The sequence below is a fragment of the Nuphar pumila genome, chromosome 11, assembly GCF_984573655.1.
Source record: "Nuphar pumila chromosome 11, dmNupPumi1.hap1.1, whole genome shotgun sequence".
NCBI lineage: Eukaryota > Viridiplantae > Streptophyta > Magnoliopsida > Nymphaeales > Nymphaeaceae > Nuphar > Nuphar pumila.
In genome coordinates, this window is record NC_143259.1 from 96,046,724 (window position 1) to 96,062,943 (window position 16,220).

Sequence of the window (16,220 nt, forward strand, 5' to 3'; positions counted from 1 at the left end):
GTACAACTTTCTTTTACAGCTAATTAAAGAACAATATGTGCCAATAAAATAAGCTTCTTCTATGATAACAATTAACTTAGCGATAACCAACAAGAGCTACCGCAATTACAGAGGAAATATAAATCATAATACAGTGAACAAGGTGAACTAATTCAGGAGAACTGGTACAGTGATAAAATTTCTAGGTATGGACATTTTTCTGGAGTTCTTGTTAAGAATATAAAAATGGAGTACCTGAGTTTAGATAGATTTCAAGGTATCATACAGGTACTTTATTTGAAGAAAACAGAAATCCAGATGACCAATATCAGACCGCTAAGGTGATCTTCAATCAAGAATAACACATTGATGAACATAGATTTACACATTGACTTGGACAAACTATCTGAGAGCAATCCAGTTCTTGCTGAGCCACAACCCAATGGGTGATTGGGTTCCCATTGACAAAATAGTAAAATACAACCACAAAATTTGATGTTATGCAGTAACATCTAAGATATAATTGGTTTCAAAGCTGTGTGACTTCCACAAGGCACCAGTCCAGAAAACATGTTATCCTTGCCAGGATAGAAAGAATAAGTTTACACAAGGATACAACTATTAGAATCACATCAACCATATTTACTAATATGGTTGGGCAAATACAATAGCCAAAGTCTATTTAACAAGATATACAGTGTACTGGAAAATCAAATCTCAGATTGATCATATTTGTTCTAAAAATGTCCTACCTAGGATTTTGTCAGGGGAACAGCATCATGTAAAAATTTGCAGTCATTACCCTGACAAGAGAGAAATTAAATATCTAAGAGATCACTAAAAACATAAAGACATTCCATATAAATTGGTTAGTGTTAAAGACTTTAGTTAAGCTCGCCATTTTTTCAACAATAGCAATTTTTAAAATGCCAATTAACACCAACAGTATTATAAAAACTAAATATGCACAAGTAATTTTTGTTTTTCTTCAAGCATCTAGATTCTAAAGTGAAACAGAAAATGTGATCACTGTAGTGAGAAAAGAAGCATTGGGAGCTCCATGGAGAATTCTGCCAGCTGAAGACCCAGAACATTTCAGGAATGCAACTTATTAGTATCACACGCTTATCCTAGGTTACATTGTCTGTGTTTTATTTTAATTCTTTTCAATCAAGGTCACAGAATCCAATGGGTATGTCAATAAACCATATTGTTCATTGCCTAATTGTTCTATAGAAAAAGACAAATAGAATTTTCATAGGACTGCCTTGGTTACCATTGATACACAAAGTGAGTGCTCTGTTGCCTTGTAAGGGAGGTAAGGTAGTGCAAGAGAGAATGAGAGAGAGAACATAATTTCATAATTACTAAAGCATATGAGGATCAATAGGCACCCTCACAACCACAGTCCAAAATGACTCCCGGCTAGCTGGAAGACCGCCTAGAGCATTTTTGCTACCTATTCATGGATTCATCAATTCAATAAACGTTGTAGGGGGCATTGGTAAGTCCAAAAGACATCACCAGAAATTCATAATGCCCGTATCTGGATCTGAATGTTGTCTTCGGAATGTCCTCCGTCTTGATCATCAACTGGTGGTAACCATAACGAAGGTCGATTTTCGAGAACACATTTGCCTTCCTCAGCTGATCGAACAAATCGTCGATCCTAGGCAAAGATTAATTGTTTTCACCGTCACTTGGTTTAACATGTGGTAATCAATACAAAGCCGCATCAAACCATCCTTCTTCTTGACAAAAAGGACCGGTGCACCCCAGGAAAATACACTCAGCCTCATGAAACCTTTATCAAGAAGCTCATGCAATTGCTTCTTCAGCGCTACTAACTCTGCAAGTGTCATCCGATAAGGTGCTCGAAAAACAGGTGTCGTACTAGGCGCTAACTCGATCAAGAACTCAACCTCTCGGTATGGTGGCAATCCCGGCAAGTCCTCGGGAAAGACATCTGAAAACTCACGAACAACATCTAACTGTTGAAAGGGTGTCGCCTAATTGTCCTACGCGGACACGCTAGCCAAGAACACCATGCAACCCTGCTTGTGGTACTTGGAGATCTTCAAGGCTGAGACGATCCTCACCTCGCTTATCGGTCTCGTCGAATGGAATAACGCAGACAAATCGGGACGCTCCAACATAACTTTCTTGCCCCGACACTGGAGGGTAGCATTATGTATGGACAACCACTCCATACCCAAAATGACATCATAAAACGTCATATCTAGTATGATCAAGTCGGGAGACAACTCATGCCTCTCGCTAACAATGCTAACTGTCGAAAAATACTTTTCGCAGGAAGATGATACACCCATAGGTGACATCACATCAAGAGCCTTTTCAAGTCTAAAAGGAACCAATTCGAGCAATTTCACAAATGAAATATAAAAAAAACTATGGGTCGCGCCCGAATCAAACATCACACGAGCAAAGTGATCGACGACTAAGAAGATACCTTCGATCAGGTCAGTCTGATCGCCCTAAGTAGTTGTAGAGGCCTCTGTTGGTCCTGCGCTGACCCTGCTGTTGTTGAGGCCTCTGTTGCGGTGGTTGTTGCTGTTGTTGTCCTCCCTGAGCCACTGGTTTGTTCGGACAATATGGAGCAATGTGCCCAGGCTGCCGACACTAGTAGCAGACCCCCTTGAACATCGGACAAAAGCCCAGAGGATGGCTCTTGCCGCACTTGCGACATACTGACTGAGCCTTTCTCTGCTGCCTCTGCTACTGGGGTTAACCACGTTGTGCTCCTTGTTATCGCCCCTCACGGATCCGCTACCTCTTGCCACCTTGCGTCTTTTCGCCTACAGATGAGACCTTCCTCGCTTCGCCCGAAAAATCATTGTCGTTGTCGCCTCCCTTCTGAGATGCATTCCTGGACCTCTCCAAGTCCTCCATCAAGACTGTAGCAGACTCAATCGCATTAACCAAGGTAGTAGGCCGGCTCATCAACACTCGGGTCCGCAATCCGTCCTTCATCCCGCGCACGAACTTAGCCGCTCTTGCTTTCTCTCCAGCGAACAAGTTCAGACGGTATCGCTCCAGGCTTCTGAATTTGGTGGCGTAGTCCACCAGACTCATGCTTCCCTGAGTAATAAGCTCAAGGAACTGTTGTTGCATCTGTTCTCGAGCATAGGAAGGGAAGTAGGTGTCCAAGAACTCCTCCCTGAACACCTTCCAAGGAATCACATCCAAATCAGCATACTTCACCCTTCGCAGAGTGTCCCACCACTTCTTGGCATCGCCCTTCATACGGTACGTGCCAAAAGGGGTCTTCCGGTCCTCGGAGATAGGTAGGACGTCGAACACCCACTCAATCTCATCGACCCAGCTCTCGGTTGCCTCTGGGTCGGCCTTCTTTGAAAAAGTAAACGAGTTCAACTTCAGGAACCTCTCGAAGGAAACACTGACTGCGTTCAGAACAACCTCGGCGGGGTGAACACAAGTAGTTGCTTGTGCCGCCATAGTCTCCGTCAGCGTGTTGAGGGAATTCATCATAAAATCCCTTTGCTCCTGCCAGTCCGCGGGAGCACCAGCGAAAGTCGAAGCACGGTTGCGGCGATACATCTAAAACATGAAAATTGTAAAGTTATACCCGATCGATCCTACCCCCTTAGGATTGATCCCGAACAAAAGCATTCATACAGTCACACCAAGGATATTAATTCACACCAAAAGAGAATTAAACTATGAATGCAAAAGCACAAGAAATTCATACTTTAAATAAAAGTATTAAATAGTCTTACCAGTGAAGAAGACTGCTCTGAAACACGAGGCACGACTTGATGACGCTTCAGGGCATGGCTCTCTTACCAAAATTAAAAACTTAATGCTAAAAGGATGATAAAAGTGTAAGATTTTGTGGTGGCTCTAATACCAAACAAGTAACGACCCCAACTCATACCCCTTAAAAATGCAGAAATTTTTTTAAACCATTGCAGAAATCTTCTCGGAGACCCGGAGCCTTTACAGTTCCACTCACAATTAGATAACCAAACAAACCACTAAGGATCTTACATTTATCATCCATACCATGACAAGCCAATTTTTTTTTAATTAAGTAATTATAGTCTCGAGACTATTTCATAAGAAAATTAGTGTGCAAGAACAATTAAATGTAAAGAATAAGAAAGAAAAGCAGAGTCATGTTGTCCATCTGTGAAGTTGTCTAGCAAGCGTGTAACACTCGTAGCTCTCCCAGAAGCAAGTCACTTCACTGATCCCCTGATGCTGCAAAAAACACCAAAAGTAGGGTGTTAAAATCCAAAAAATTTTGTGTACGAATCCCTCTAATAAACCAAATAATCATAAAGAATACAGATAAGATTCATGTAATAGGAAACAATTATTAAACATGAGAACATTTAATAAATAACAGATATCACAATTTAAACAATACAATCATTTAACATGCATTAGGGAACAACATCATGCATTCATCAACATGTAACAATTAAGGGAACAACTAAATAACCATAATCTAATGCATAGCAAGAATATGCATGACTTTAGTGCAATGCATGAGTAAATTATTATCTTTTATTAGAATTTTCTTCTCGTATACATGTCCCTATTAAATGCACACAATTTAAGTTTATATTTTTAATTACCGTTGTCCGCGGATACACCAAACGGGTAAAATTTTCCGATGTCAAGTAGTGTTACCAAAGTAACATAGCAGACAAGTTGCATTTTATTATTGGGTTCCAAACTTGGCCCTCGACCGAATGACCTTCGGAACATTAGACCTCCATATCTAATGTCGGGACACTAAGGACCTCCACATCTAATAGTGTCACTTTCTTAGTATACCAAAAAAACAGTTGTGCCCACACACCACCCCAAAGTAAAGTGACAGACTCTCCTTAAAACTGTGGCCAAGAGAAATAACCCAAAAACTCCGTGTGCATTATTGATTACTCATGAACCTGATATTGAGATTATTTTTCTTGACCACGGTTTTAAGGAGAGTCTGTCACTTTACCTGGGGGTGGTGTGTAGACACAACTGTTATTTTGGTATACCAAGAAAGTGACACTTTTGGATGCGGAAGAGCTTAGTGTCCCGACATTAGATGTGGAGGTCTAATATTCCGAAGGTGATTCGGTCGAGGGTTAAGTTTGGAACCCAGTAATAAAATACAACTTTTGTGCTAAGTTATCATGGAAACCTTACTTGACCTCAAAAAATTTTACCCGTTTGGTGTATCCGCGGGCAACGGTATTTAAAAAGAGAAACTTAAATTGTATGCATTTAATACAAACATATATATGAAAAGAAAATTTTAATAAAAGATAATAATTTACTCATGCATTGCACTAAAGTCATGCATATTCGTGTTATACATTAAATCATGCATATTTATTTGTTTCCTTAATTGTTAGATGTTGGTGAATGCATGATGTTGTTCCCTAATGCATGTTAAATGATTGTATTGCTTAAATTGTGATCCATATTATTTATTAAATGTTCCCTCATGTTTAATAATTGTTTCCTATTACATGAATCTTATATGTATTCTTTATGCTTATTTGTTTTATTAGAAGGATTCGTACACAAAATTCTTTAGATTCTAACACCCTATTTTTGGTGTTTTTCGCAGTCTCAAATGATCAGTGAAGTGACTCGCTTCTGAGAAAGCTACGAGTGTTACACGCTTGCTAGACAACTTCACAAATGGAAAGTGTGGCTCTACTTTTCTTTCTTATTCTTTACATTTAATTGTTCTTGCACCCTAATTTTCTTATGTAATGGTTTCGAGGCTATCATTACTTAATTAAAAAAAAAATTGCTTGTCATGGTGTGAACGATAAATATAAGATCTCTAGTGATTTGTTTGGTTATCCAATTGTTAGTCAAACTATAAAGGCTCCAAGTCTCTGAGAATATTTTTGTAATGGTTTTCAAAAAAAAACTGCATTTTTAAGAGATATGAGTTGGGGTCGTTACAAGTTTGGTATTAGAGCCACCACAAAATCTTACACTTTTATCATCTTTTTAGCATTAAGTTTTTAATTTTGGTAAGAAGCGCGACACAAAGGCATCGAAGGAGTGAGGAGGAGGACAATGTCGAAGGCTCACCGAGGAGTAGTCCTGAAAAATAAATGGTTGCTTCTCAAGAAAAGGAAAAGTCTAATGACGTAAATTAGTAAACATAAGACAATTTTAAGTAATTTTCCAATATCGCTCTAATTATGTTTCATAAGCAACTAGTTGTAAACTACGATACATGATAAGCCAAAATGGATATGAAATATAGCGATTGCAGTAGCAGCAACAAAATCTTATCCAAAAGAACTGTAACAAAGCTTGCTAGTAGAATGACAATAGATGACCAACATTTACAGGGAACTTCTTAAATGACAGTAGCCACAAGCTTAAACTTTTAATATAAATAAAAAAAGATCAACCTGTTGACATTGTCCATGCAAGTAGAATCGACAGATTACCACTGGTTTCGGTTTTGGCACTGAAACTGGAACTAGCTTCAGCTTTTTAACCCCAAGTTTCTTGTTAGTCTCTGCGCTTTTCCACTTTTTCCTCTCCTGGGAAAGAGAACATTTGTCAGAAACAGTTCTTGAAGACAACTAAACAACACTCTATGGCCAAAGAAATCTGGCATTCAGGAAACTGAAATATAGAAAAAAGTCATGAACATAAACTTTCGGCCTCAACCTAAAAGATTATAAACACGTTCAACCCTGCATCCGTCTAATTAATTCCCATGAATAAACATCATACCTTACCTAAATAATGTTAAAAGGAAAGAAAATAACATTAACCAAGTTGCATGATGCACAAGGTTGTCAAACTAGGAAGCAAAAGCCAGAAACAGGGCATTTTAAATTTTCTAAGAAGCTAGAAGCAAAGAGTCTAAAAGGAAGTGAAACCGGAATAAAAAACCAAAAAAACGATATGGAAATTGAGTGGGAAGCGAAATGAGTTATTGATGTGAGATGGGGCCAGAAAAAGGAGGTTCCATTTATAATGCAGAAATGATTTGTGTATATATTTCACATAAACGTAAAACGAAAATGGGTAATAAAGTAGCTATAGAAGACATCAGAATAAGGGTATCATTTCAAAAAATTTGCCTAGACACGATATGCCTTATTTGCAAGATGGAATACCAACTGTTATGGTATTCAATCCATTAAGAGTACCTTCATGAATGATTGTGGGACAAATGTTTGAAGGATTGCTCAAATTAGCGGGAGACCTGCTGAGCAGACATTATAGAATAACACCCTTTGACGAGAGATACAAGCAAGAGGCGAGAAAGCTAGTGTTTTTTTAATAATATAAAGACAATAAGCAAACAAAAAATCCATGGGTATTCGGACCAAAGTATCCTGGAAAGAGCATAAATGATGGAAGAACAGGAGATCCTTTTGAACAATGAATAAAAGCTAAAAAATTGACCATTTTTTAATATCATCATGTTTAGTCCAAGAATTTAATTTGTCTCAAAATCTAATGATGGTTACCAATTTTGAGAAATCACATGGAAGGTGGCTGAGAAGTTGAGAAGAAGCATATTAAAAACATGAGAAGAAGTGTGAAAGCACATAAGAAGAATGTGCGAAGTAAAGGTGAAGCATGGGAGAATCAAGATTCCCATCAAGTTTCGGAAACGAGTATCACAATTTTAATGCGAGTTTCTGGGGAGCATGTTTTCCGCCTATTTAAGAAGCTTCCAGTAACATTGATCATGCACCTATGGATCTTTTAGGATACATTAACAATGTGTTATTAAGGGACCTTTACAACCTTAGATAACCCATTGGCTGCAGGGTACCAATCAACATGCAGCTTCTGATAATCTATTTGACATCATTGACTATAATCATGATATGCACATGTATTAAACATTTTTACTATTTATTCATGAGCTGAAGCATTAGGAGTTAGATATTGAATTGAAAAATTCGTTGACATCATCTTCCATAGCATTGGTTTTGTCCTAAGTCACACGGACTCGGCTAAAAGGTCAACGCACCCGCGTCAACACACCTCGAGACGAGTGCGGCTTCGGACACGGTCAACTAAATGTCGGACTCGGTCAACGCACCGGGGCCGAGTCCATCCACATTTTGGACTCGGTCAACTTTGACCGAGTCCATTTTTGTCCATTTCTGAAAATTAATTTGGACTCGAGTCGGGTCCAGATCCAAACCCCACCCGGATCCAAGACAGTATCGGGGCCCGACCCTTAAGAGGCTACGCAGGGGGAAGGGAATACCCCCACCCCCACCCCACCCCACCCCCACCCCCACCCCCACCCCCAAATTCTTTTTAAAGAAGTCGAGGGTTAGGGTCCTCTCCCATCCGATCTCTGACAGGCCACCGACGACCACAGTCGTTGGTGACCCTCTGCCACCGCCCCTCGACCCTCCCCTTTCTCTCCCGTTTCTCGGCCACCCGGCGCCGACAACCCCTAACGCTCCTTTCTCCCTCCCGCTCATCGTATTTTGGCAGTCGACGCCAACACCCCCCGTGCGTCATCTCCCAACGCCGGCGACACCCCCTTTTTCGGCAACCTCAGGTAATATCTCTCTCTCCCTCTCGTTGTCTTCTTCTTCTCCCTGTTTGCGCAGAGGAGGGATCGAGCCCCTCCCCGGTGCCCCATTTTCATAGGGGAGGGGCCGAGCCCCTTCCTGCTACCCTGTTTCCAAAGGGGAGGGGCCGAGCCCCTCCCGGCCTCCTCGTTCCTTCTGTACGCAGGGGAGGGGTCGAGCCCTACCCTCTTTGTCCTCTCCTACATTGCCAGCAGGCCTACCTGCTGGCCCTCCTTATTGCAGGACAGGCAAGGGCTCGACCCCCCCTTTCTTGCACCCTTTGCTCGCAGAGGAGGGGCTCAAACCCTCCCTGCGCCTCTTATTCTGCAGAGGAGGGGCTCGACCCCTCCTCGTGTTAGTTTGCTCCGATAGGTGAGGCGGGGCCCGGCCTGTCAGTCGAGCCCCTCTTTCCCCCGCCTTCTTCTATTCTGAAAGGCAGGGACTGTCGGTCCTCCTGTTCGGGCTGGCAGGGGCGAAGCCCCTGCCGACTTGAACCTATTCGGCAAGGGGCTTCGCCTCCCCTAGTTGTCTGTTTGCCCAGCATGGCAGGGGTGATGCCCCTGCCACACGTGGGTCTTCGGCAGGGGCGATGCCCTCAGCCAATTGGAGTTTTTCAGCAGGGGCGATGCCCCTGCCCCTGAACACCCTTCGGTAGGCATTGCTCCTGCTTCTTCTCCCTGTCACAAGCAGGCAGGGCAAGGCCCTGCCTTCTGCATTTCATCCGGTAGGGGCTTCGCCCCAGCCGCTAAGTTTTTCTAGCATTGGCAGGAGCGACGCCCCTGCTAGGCGCTCTCTCTCCTGCAGCGCAGGCAGGCGCAAAGGGCCCCTGACCCTTCCTACTTTTTTTATTTTTCCTTTTTGCATACTAATGTATTGCAGTTTTGCAGCAGGGGGTGGAGGCCCATGCCTCACAGTTTTTTCTGTCAGGCACACAGTGAGAGGGGTGGAGCTCCTATTACTATTTTTTGAAGTGTTTATTAACTTATTTACATATTTTTGTGCGTACTACATACGATTTTGTGTTCAACTTTCAGTTTCACTTTTCTTTTCAATTTTCAGATATAATGGCGAGTTCTAGTGGCAGTGTCAATACAGTTGGTTCAAGTTCTAACTCTGAATTAGAAGTTTCTCAACCACTTTGGAGGCTTGTGACAAAATGGATAAAAACTAGTGGTGGTGGTGGGAATGTGCAGTTTCTTTGTAATCTATGTAAAACTGCTTTCACGGGTTCTTATACGCGTGTGAAAGCACATCTTTTGCATATTTGTGGTCTAGGAATTAGGCCATGTTCTAGGGTTGACAAAGACTTGTTAAAGCAATTAAAGAAAGAACAAGAGGAAGCTGAAAAGAAAAAAAATGCAGAGATGAGAAGCAATTCGACTAATCTGCCTTCTGCTATTGCTAGTGATGAACAAGAAGAGCTTTTGAAGAAAAGAAAGATGGAAAGCAATAAAACAATACAAGGGTTATTCAAAAATATGGCAAGAGCAAAAATTGATAAAAAGATTAGTCGATTCTTCTACTCAAGCTCAATTCCTTTTAATGTAGCTAGAAGTCCATACTGAAAAGATATGATTATATCTTTGGCTAATTGTAATTTGAGTAGTTATGTGCCTCCTAATTCAGAAAAACTAAGAACAATCATTCTTGCAGAAGAAAAAAATAGAATTGAAGACTTGTTAGAGACCCAAAAATTTGCATGGAAACGACATGGAGTGTCTATTGTTTATGATGGGTGGACTGATATACAAAGACGACCACTGATAAACTTCATTACTTACTCACTTAATGGGCCAATCTTTTTTAAGATTTCTGATGCATCTGGGGAGTATAAAGATGCTGAATATTTAAAGAGATTATTTGTCGAAGTGATAAAAGAAGTAGGTGAAGAAAGTGTGGTGCAAATCATTACTGACAACGCTCCAGTTTGCAGTCGTGCAAGAATGAATTTGGCAAGTGAAGATACGTATTCACATATTTTTTGGACTCCTTGTGCAGCACACAGTTTAAATTTGACACTTAAGAGTATATGCAATCCATCAAAAAATGATGCACATGCACGTGAAATGTGTTTATGGATTGAGAAAATAGAGCATGATGTTAAAAATATTAGAAATTTTGTTGTAAACAATCATCATGCCCTTTCTATATTTAATAGGCATTCTGATATCAAGTTACTGAAAGTTGTTGAAACTCGTTTTGCTTCTTTCATTGTTATGATGAAAAGAATTAAGCACCTCAAGAATGCATTGATGATAGTGGTGGCTGATCAAGATTGGGATTTTTATCGTAGTGAAGATGATGTTAAGGCTCAAGCTATAAAAAAATACATCTGTGATGATTTTTGGTAGGATAAAATTATATATTTTGTTGAATTTACAGAGCCTATTTGGGAAATGTTGAAAGAAGTTGGCAGACATGTACCCATGCTTCATAGAATTTATGAAATGTGGGACAATATGATTAAAAAAGTTCAAAGTATCATTTTCAAACATGAGAAGAAAGATGTTGCATTTGATGATTCAGAATTTTACAATCATGTACATTCAGTTTTAGTGAGAAGATGGGATAAAAGCAATACACCTTTGGATTGCATAGCACACTCTCTCAATCCAAAATATTATGCAAAAAATGATTGACAGAAGGTCTTGGTCGTGTTTCTCCGAATGAAGATCCTGAGATATCAAGGAATAAAATGATATGTTTGAGAAGACTTTTTAATGATCTTCACATATTTAAGGTTGTAAATAATGAGTTTGAAAAGTTCTCTACTGGGAGATTTGATTCTTTAGCAGCACTTATGGCAAGAGACGGGGAAGATCCCCTTAATTGGTGGGCAACATATGGATCAGAGACACCAAATCTGCAACGTCTTGCAATGAAGTTGTTATCACAACCTGCTACATCATCGTGTTGTGAAAGAAATTGAAGTACATATGCTCAAATTCACAACATTAAAAGAAACAAACTCACTAGTAAAAGAGCAAATGATTTGGTTTATGTTCACTCTAATCTACGATTAATTTCTCGCCGCACCAAAGATGAGTAATAGGTACTTTTTTTCTTTTGTATTCAAAGTTCGTATTTAAATATTTGTATTCAAAGTTTGAAGTTAGATACTAAGTCATATTTTGATGCAGTTGTAGACCATCCAAGTATTGGGATGTAAATCCAGAAGATTTTGACTTGGAGGGAGAACATGATTTGCATACTCTCAACATGGACTACCTCGATCTTGTTCTTCCCTCTAATTCAGACGCTGAGGTAGATTTATGATAAGTTTTGTTGTTATCACACTCACAAGCTTCTTTATGTGTTATATTTTGGTAAGTTTGTGTTGTTACTTCAATAGAATTACTTTTTTTATTTTTGTTTTAAAATTTATAATCTTATTATTGTTATATATATATATATATATATATATATATATAACCGTGTCCCTGTGTCCAACATTTTTGAAATTGCTCTACACCCGTGTCGCACCCATACCCGCACCCATGTGACATAGGCTTCGTCTCTTCCTTAAATCCAATGCACCTATTTTTTCTTGCTTGTGTTAAAGAAAGTGTAACTTTTGCGACAAAGAACCTTGATTACTTAGACCAAGATCACATGAGAGCTGCAAAACAAGTGATGCCAATAAAATAATATTTTACATCGACATGTGTACACAAAGTTATGCCATTACAAGAAATGAATATCTCCTCCGTCCACTGATTTCAGAATATCCATATCCATATCCATATCCATATCTTGTCAGAAATATTTATTCTTTTGAACATATTTTACAAGGGCTACATCTTTCAATATTTCTCGGTGACAATAAGAGGTACATGGTATTTGTCAACTTGGAAGCCTTATGCCTTTCCAAAGTTCTACACAGTTCATCCAATCTTAGATTATGAGATTTGACAATTCACTCAAATCTGCTTGAAAAAATTATAAGGGAAAAAAGACAGAATATCTAAAGTTTTCCTTATTTCTTTGGGTGGGTGTGTGGGTGGGTGGGTGTGCATCTGTGTGCGTGCACATGATATTCCATCATACCTTTTCATCTGACGTTGTTCCATAAGCTCGTGCTAAGTTTCCAACTGAAGTTTTTTCCTGTGGTAACGAAATATTTAACTTAAGTTGTTTAACTCCATTACCATATTCATTTCCTTTTCCATTTTCTAGCTCACATTGGGCTCCCGGTTTGTCATCTGCCTGATGCAGAAATTGGAGCTTATTAGGAATCTGTACATGGAACTTTGGAATATACAGAATTCCTATTGAAGAAGAGATCAAACATGATGAAACAGAAAGGTGACAGACCACAGTACATAGAGAAAGAAAATCCTGGCTGATTACCTGAAATTCCCTTATCTTGAATAAAGCTTCATTCTGCCAACTCCATCCTTCTGCACTTCCTTCAGAAATGCCGGAATCTTTATGTCTGAAATTGACAGGAACAGATCCTGGTGATGCCAGGTTATCTTGTAGTTTTCCACAAATTTCAGAACAGTTGAGATCATTAACAATAGGAATACTAACAGAACCATGCTGAAAACTGGTTTTATTGCGAGGGCTTGTCTTTAGAAAGTCACAACACGTTTCATTTGATAGTGAATTAAAACTATGAGTTGTCACTGCAATCTGCAGCTCATCATCTGAGATTTTGCCTTCTTCAAACTCTATCATTTGTAGAGAAACAGTAGAATCATTTAGTGGCTTGTTGGCAATCAGTCTATCCACCTCCTCTGTGCTAGAAGAAAATGGGTTTGCATCAGAAGAAACAAGTTTATTATATTCGTGATCTTCGTGTTCCCTTTCAGTGCCATCATAAAGAGAGACACCTGGAAGCCCTAAATATTTATCACCCTTCCTGTCAACAGCATCTTTAAACCATTCGGCAGGTGCTAACTGATTCCTATTTGCATCTTCAGTATGAGAGTTCTCTATTTCTGTGACAGAGCATTCCTCCAAAGGCACCACTTTGGACGACTTCAATAACCTTCCCTCAGATTCTGAGCGTTCTTGAGCATCCTTCGTATCTATAGAACCTGCAAGAACACCTAGAGCTTTTATAGATCCACCCTGCACTCCATGCTTCAGTGAAGACGGCAGAAAGCTATCAACTTCGCAACGAAGGATCCTATAAATCCAGGAAAAATCTGAATAAATTAAAAGAAAAGAAGAAGAAGAAATTGAATTACCATCTTGCAGAAACCAAGACAAAAATCTCACATCAACCAATCTCCTAACCGTAGAATTTGGAAAATCTAAGAAAAGAAAAAGGAGAGAAACAGTAATATGCAGTTAACAATGCTTGTCAGCCTTCTTCTAAGAGAATAATGATCATGATCACAAAGTCTAACCAAAGAACCTTTTTCTAAAGCCAATGAAAGCACTAGCAGCTTCATCGAAGACAAAATCACAAGCACAAACCCTTTCATGGTTCTTCTTTCTCATAGAACAAAAAGGTTTCCACCTGGTCAGAAGACTCAGAACTCATCAAGCCCAACCAAAAGAATCCATATACAGCAAACACCAAGAAACAACAACACATGATGATGGTTTTGAACCATTACCTGCATTCTGATCTCCATTGCATGGACTCCCGCCTGTGTCCGAAGAAGCAGGACCCTTTCTGCAAATGCATAGAGGAGTCTTGGGAGGGCAAGGAGGATGATCCAGAGGCGAGTTGCTCGAAGCCGACAACAATCGGCCAGATAGGAGATTCAAGGCTCTAGGGCATTCCACGGAAGACGTCTCGAAATCGATCGGAGCCCATTTCCAATTAAATCCACAGGATGGAGAGTTCTCGGAGTGAAGACCACCATCATTACCGAGAGAAAGAAGGCCGGTGAGAGAATCAAGAAAGGGGCTTCTTAGACGAACTCCGGCTGTTGGCATTGGCTTCCCGACGCCTATGGTGGTCGACACTCTCGTCAGCTCCTCACCAAAACCCACCATTTTGACAATCTGTCAATGTCGTGAGAGGAGGTTGCATCGAAGCTGCATCAAGAGAAACATAGGTTTTGAGAGAGAGAGAGGACGGCAACAGACTTGGTTGTCAAAAGCGCAGCGGGACTAGGCGGCTTAAGCAGAACCAAAAAATCATTTGTAAAAGATAGGTATATCACAATAAATTGATAAAGTTAAGAAACAAATAAAAACAACTATTATTATGACCATGAATGAAGTATAAGTGTGTACTTACAGTGTAACATATCACAATTATTATGAATGAAACAAATATAATAAAAAAAATAAACGATTACAAATGAAGCAAATATAATATAAAACATATAATTATGAGTGAAGCAAATATAGCATAAAAACATACAATTATAAACAAAGCAAATATAACATAAAAAATTGAATTCACTAAATTAAAAGGTAAACAATTAAAATATAAAGCATATATTTGTGAAAACTCAAAAACCGATACATGCTAAGTTGCTAGCATACATATGTATGCAGAAACATATTAAAGCATATGTTTTTTTTTTATATCTATGAAAAATATAAAAACTATAATATGTGTGTGGATGTGCATATCGTATTAATGAGATGAAATGAGCAATATCTTATTGCTCGTGTCTTTTTAAGTGAAACCAACATTAGAGATATGATCTACAAGCGTGAGAACCAACTTTTTAATAAGTGGAATCTGGTGTATGCAATAATAATAGTTACCAAGTTACTATGCAATAGTTATTTTTTTTTATTTTTATATTTTTAAAAAATTAATAAACAACTCACGCCCATCAGGCCGGATTGATAGCCCGCAGGCTAGCCCGACGTATATAACTAGTTTGCACCTAAAACTTTGGCCGAAAGCCACCCCATGGCGGGCCAAGTTGGCTTTGCCCATCATGCCTCCCGGCCCATTGCCCACCCCTATTTAGGGGTGGCAATCGGGTTGGCGGGTCGACACGATGGGTTGGCGGGTCAGCATACCTCAACACGAACCCGACCCGTTTATTAAATGGATCGGTTGTGGCAAACACGGACCCGACCCATTTATTAAACGGGTAACCCGACACGACACGGTTAACCCGTTTAATAAATGGGTCGGGTCGGGTAAACGGGTTGGCGGGTTGATCGGGTTGGCGGGTCGGGTCGATGAGCCACTATCGAGCAGTGCTCCAGTCCCTGTCGTCCATCTTCGTCAGGAAAGCCAACCAGCTCCACCAGATTGTCACCATCGTCTCTGAGGTCGCGAAGCAGTCGCTGAAGAGGAAGGGGCTCCACTTTCCACCCTGGCGGAAGCCCAAGTACATGCATGCCAAATGGCTCTCCCCCTACGGGCGGATCTCCCCCTACAAGCAGACGAAGCCGAGCCAGGGCGAAGAGGAGAAGAAGGCCGCCGCCACCATCGCCGTGAAACCCTCCGGCCTCTCTACCACCAGATTTTTTGACGAGTTTGAGTTGCGCTTTAGCAACAAACTCGGCTAGGGAAAGGACGCCACTGGTGGTGGTGGTCAGATGAAGGTGGTGGTGATGGAGTGGACGCCGCCGGTGATTGGGTCTAATCCAAAGAGTGCCCACAAGGAAGGCAAGATCGTCACCGGATTAGCCTCCGTTCTCCGAGAGAAACCCTAAATCCCTAATCAAGTATTCAAAAGAAAAAAGGACCCAAAGGTAAATGGGTAAAAGGGTTGGCAGGCGGGTTGGCGGGTCAGG

At 40.4% G+C, this 16,220-nt stretch overlaps 2 protein-coding genes across 2 annotated transcripts; one reads left to right on the forward strand and one right to left on the reverse strand.

The window, feature by feature from the left end:
* Nucleotides 1-6,332: 6,332 nt before the first annotated feature.
* LOC149822549 (uncharacterized) lies at nucleotides 6,333-14,401 on the reverse strand. Its single transcript, XM_089981568.1, has 4 exons — nucleotides 14,120-14,401; nucleotides 12,900-13,683; nucleotides 12,597-12,755; nucleotides 6,333-6,536 (listed from the first exon to the last, which is right to left on the reverse strand). The coding sequence occupies exons 1-4, from the start codon at nucleotides 14,188-14,190 to the stop codon at nucleotides 6,369-6,371; spliced, it is 1,182 nt and encodes a 393-aa protein (XP_089837694.1). The 5' UTR covers nucleotides 14,191-14,401; the 3' UTR covers nucleotides 6,333-6,368.
* Nucleotides 14,402-15,659: 1,258 nt separating this feature from the next.
* Nucleotides 15,660-15,992, forward strand: LOC149822550 (uncharacterized). The gene has a single exon (XM_089980301.1). The coding sequence runs from the start codon at nucleotides 15,660-15,662 to the stop codon at nucleotides 15,990-15,992; it is 333 nt and encodes a 110-aa protein (XP_089836427.1).
* The last annotated feature ends 228 nt before the right edge of the window (nucleotides 15,993-16,220 follow it).

Bases quoted from the DNA above. Each gene is read 5' to 3' on its own strand.
- LOC149822550 (XM_089980301.1), top strand. From the start codon at position 15,660: ATGAGCCACTATCGAGCAGTGCTCCAGTCCCTGTCGTCCATCTTCGTC.
- LOC149822549 (XM_089981568.1), bottom strand. From the start codon at position 14,190: ATGCATTTGCAGAAAGGGTCCTGCTTCTTCGGACACAGGCGGGAGTCC. The intron at 12,756-12,899 runs GTAATCAGCCAG...TTTCTGCATCAG, and splicing joins TCAAGATAAGGGAATTTCAG to GCAGATGACAAACCGGGAGC. The intron at 6,537-12,596 runs GTATGATGGAAT...TCTCTTTCCCAG, and splicing joins GAACAACGTCAGATGAAAAG to GAGAGGAAAAAGTGGAAAAG.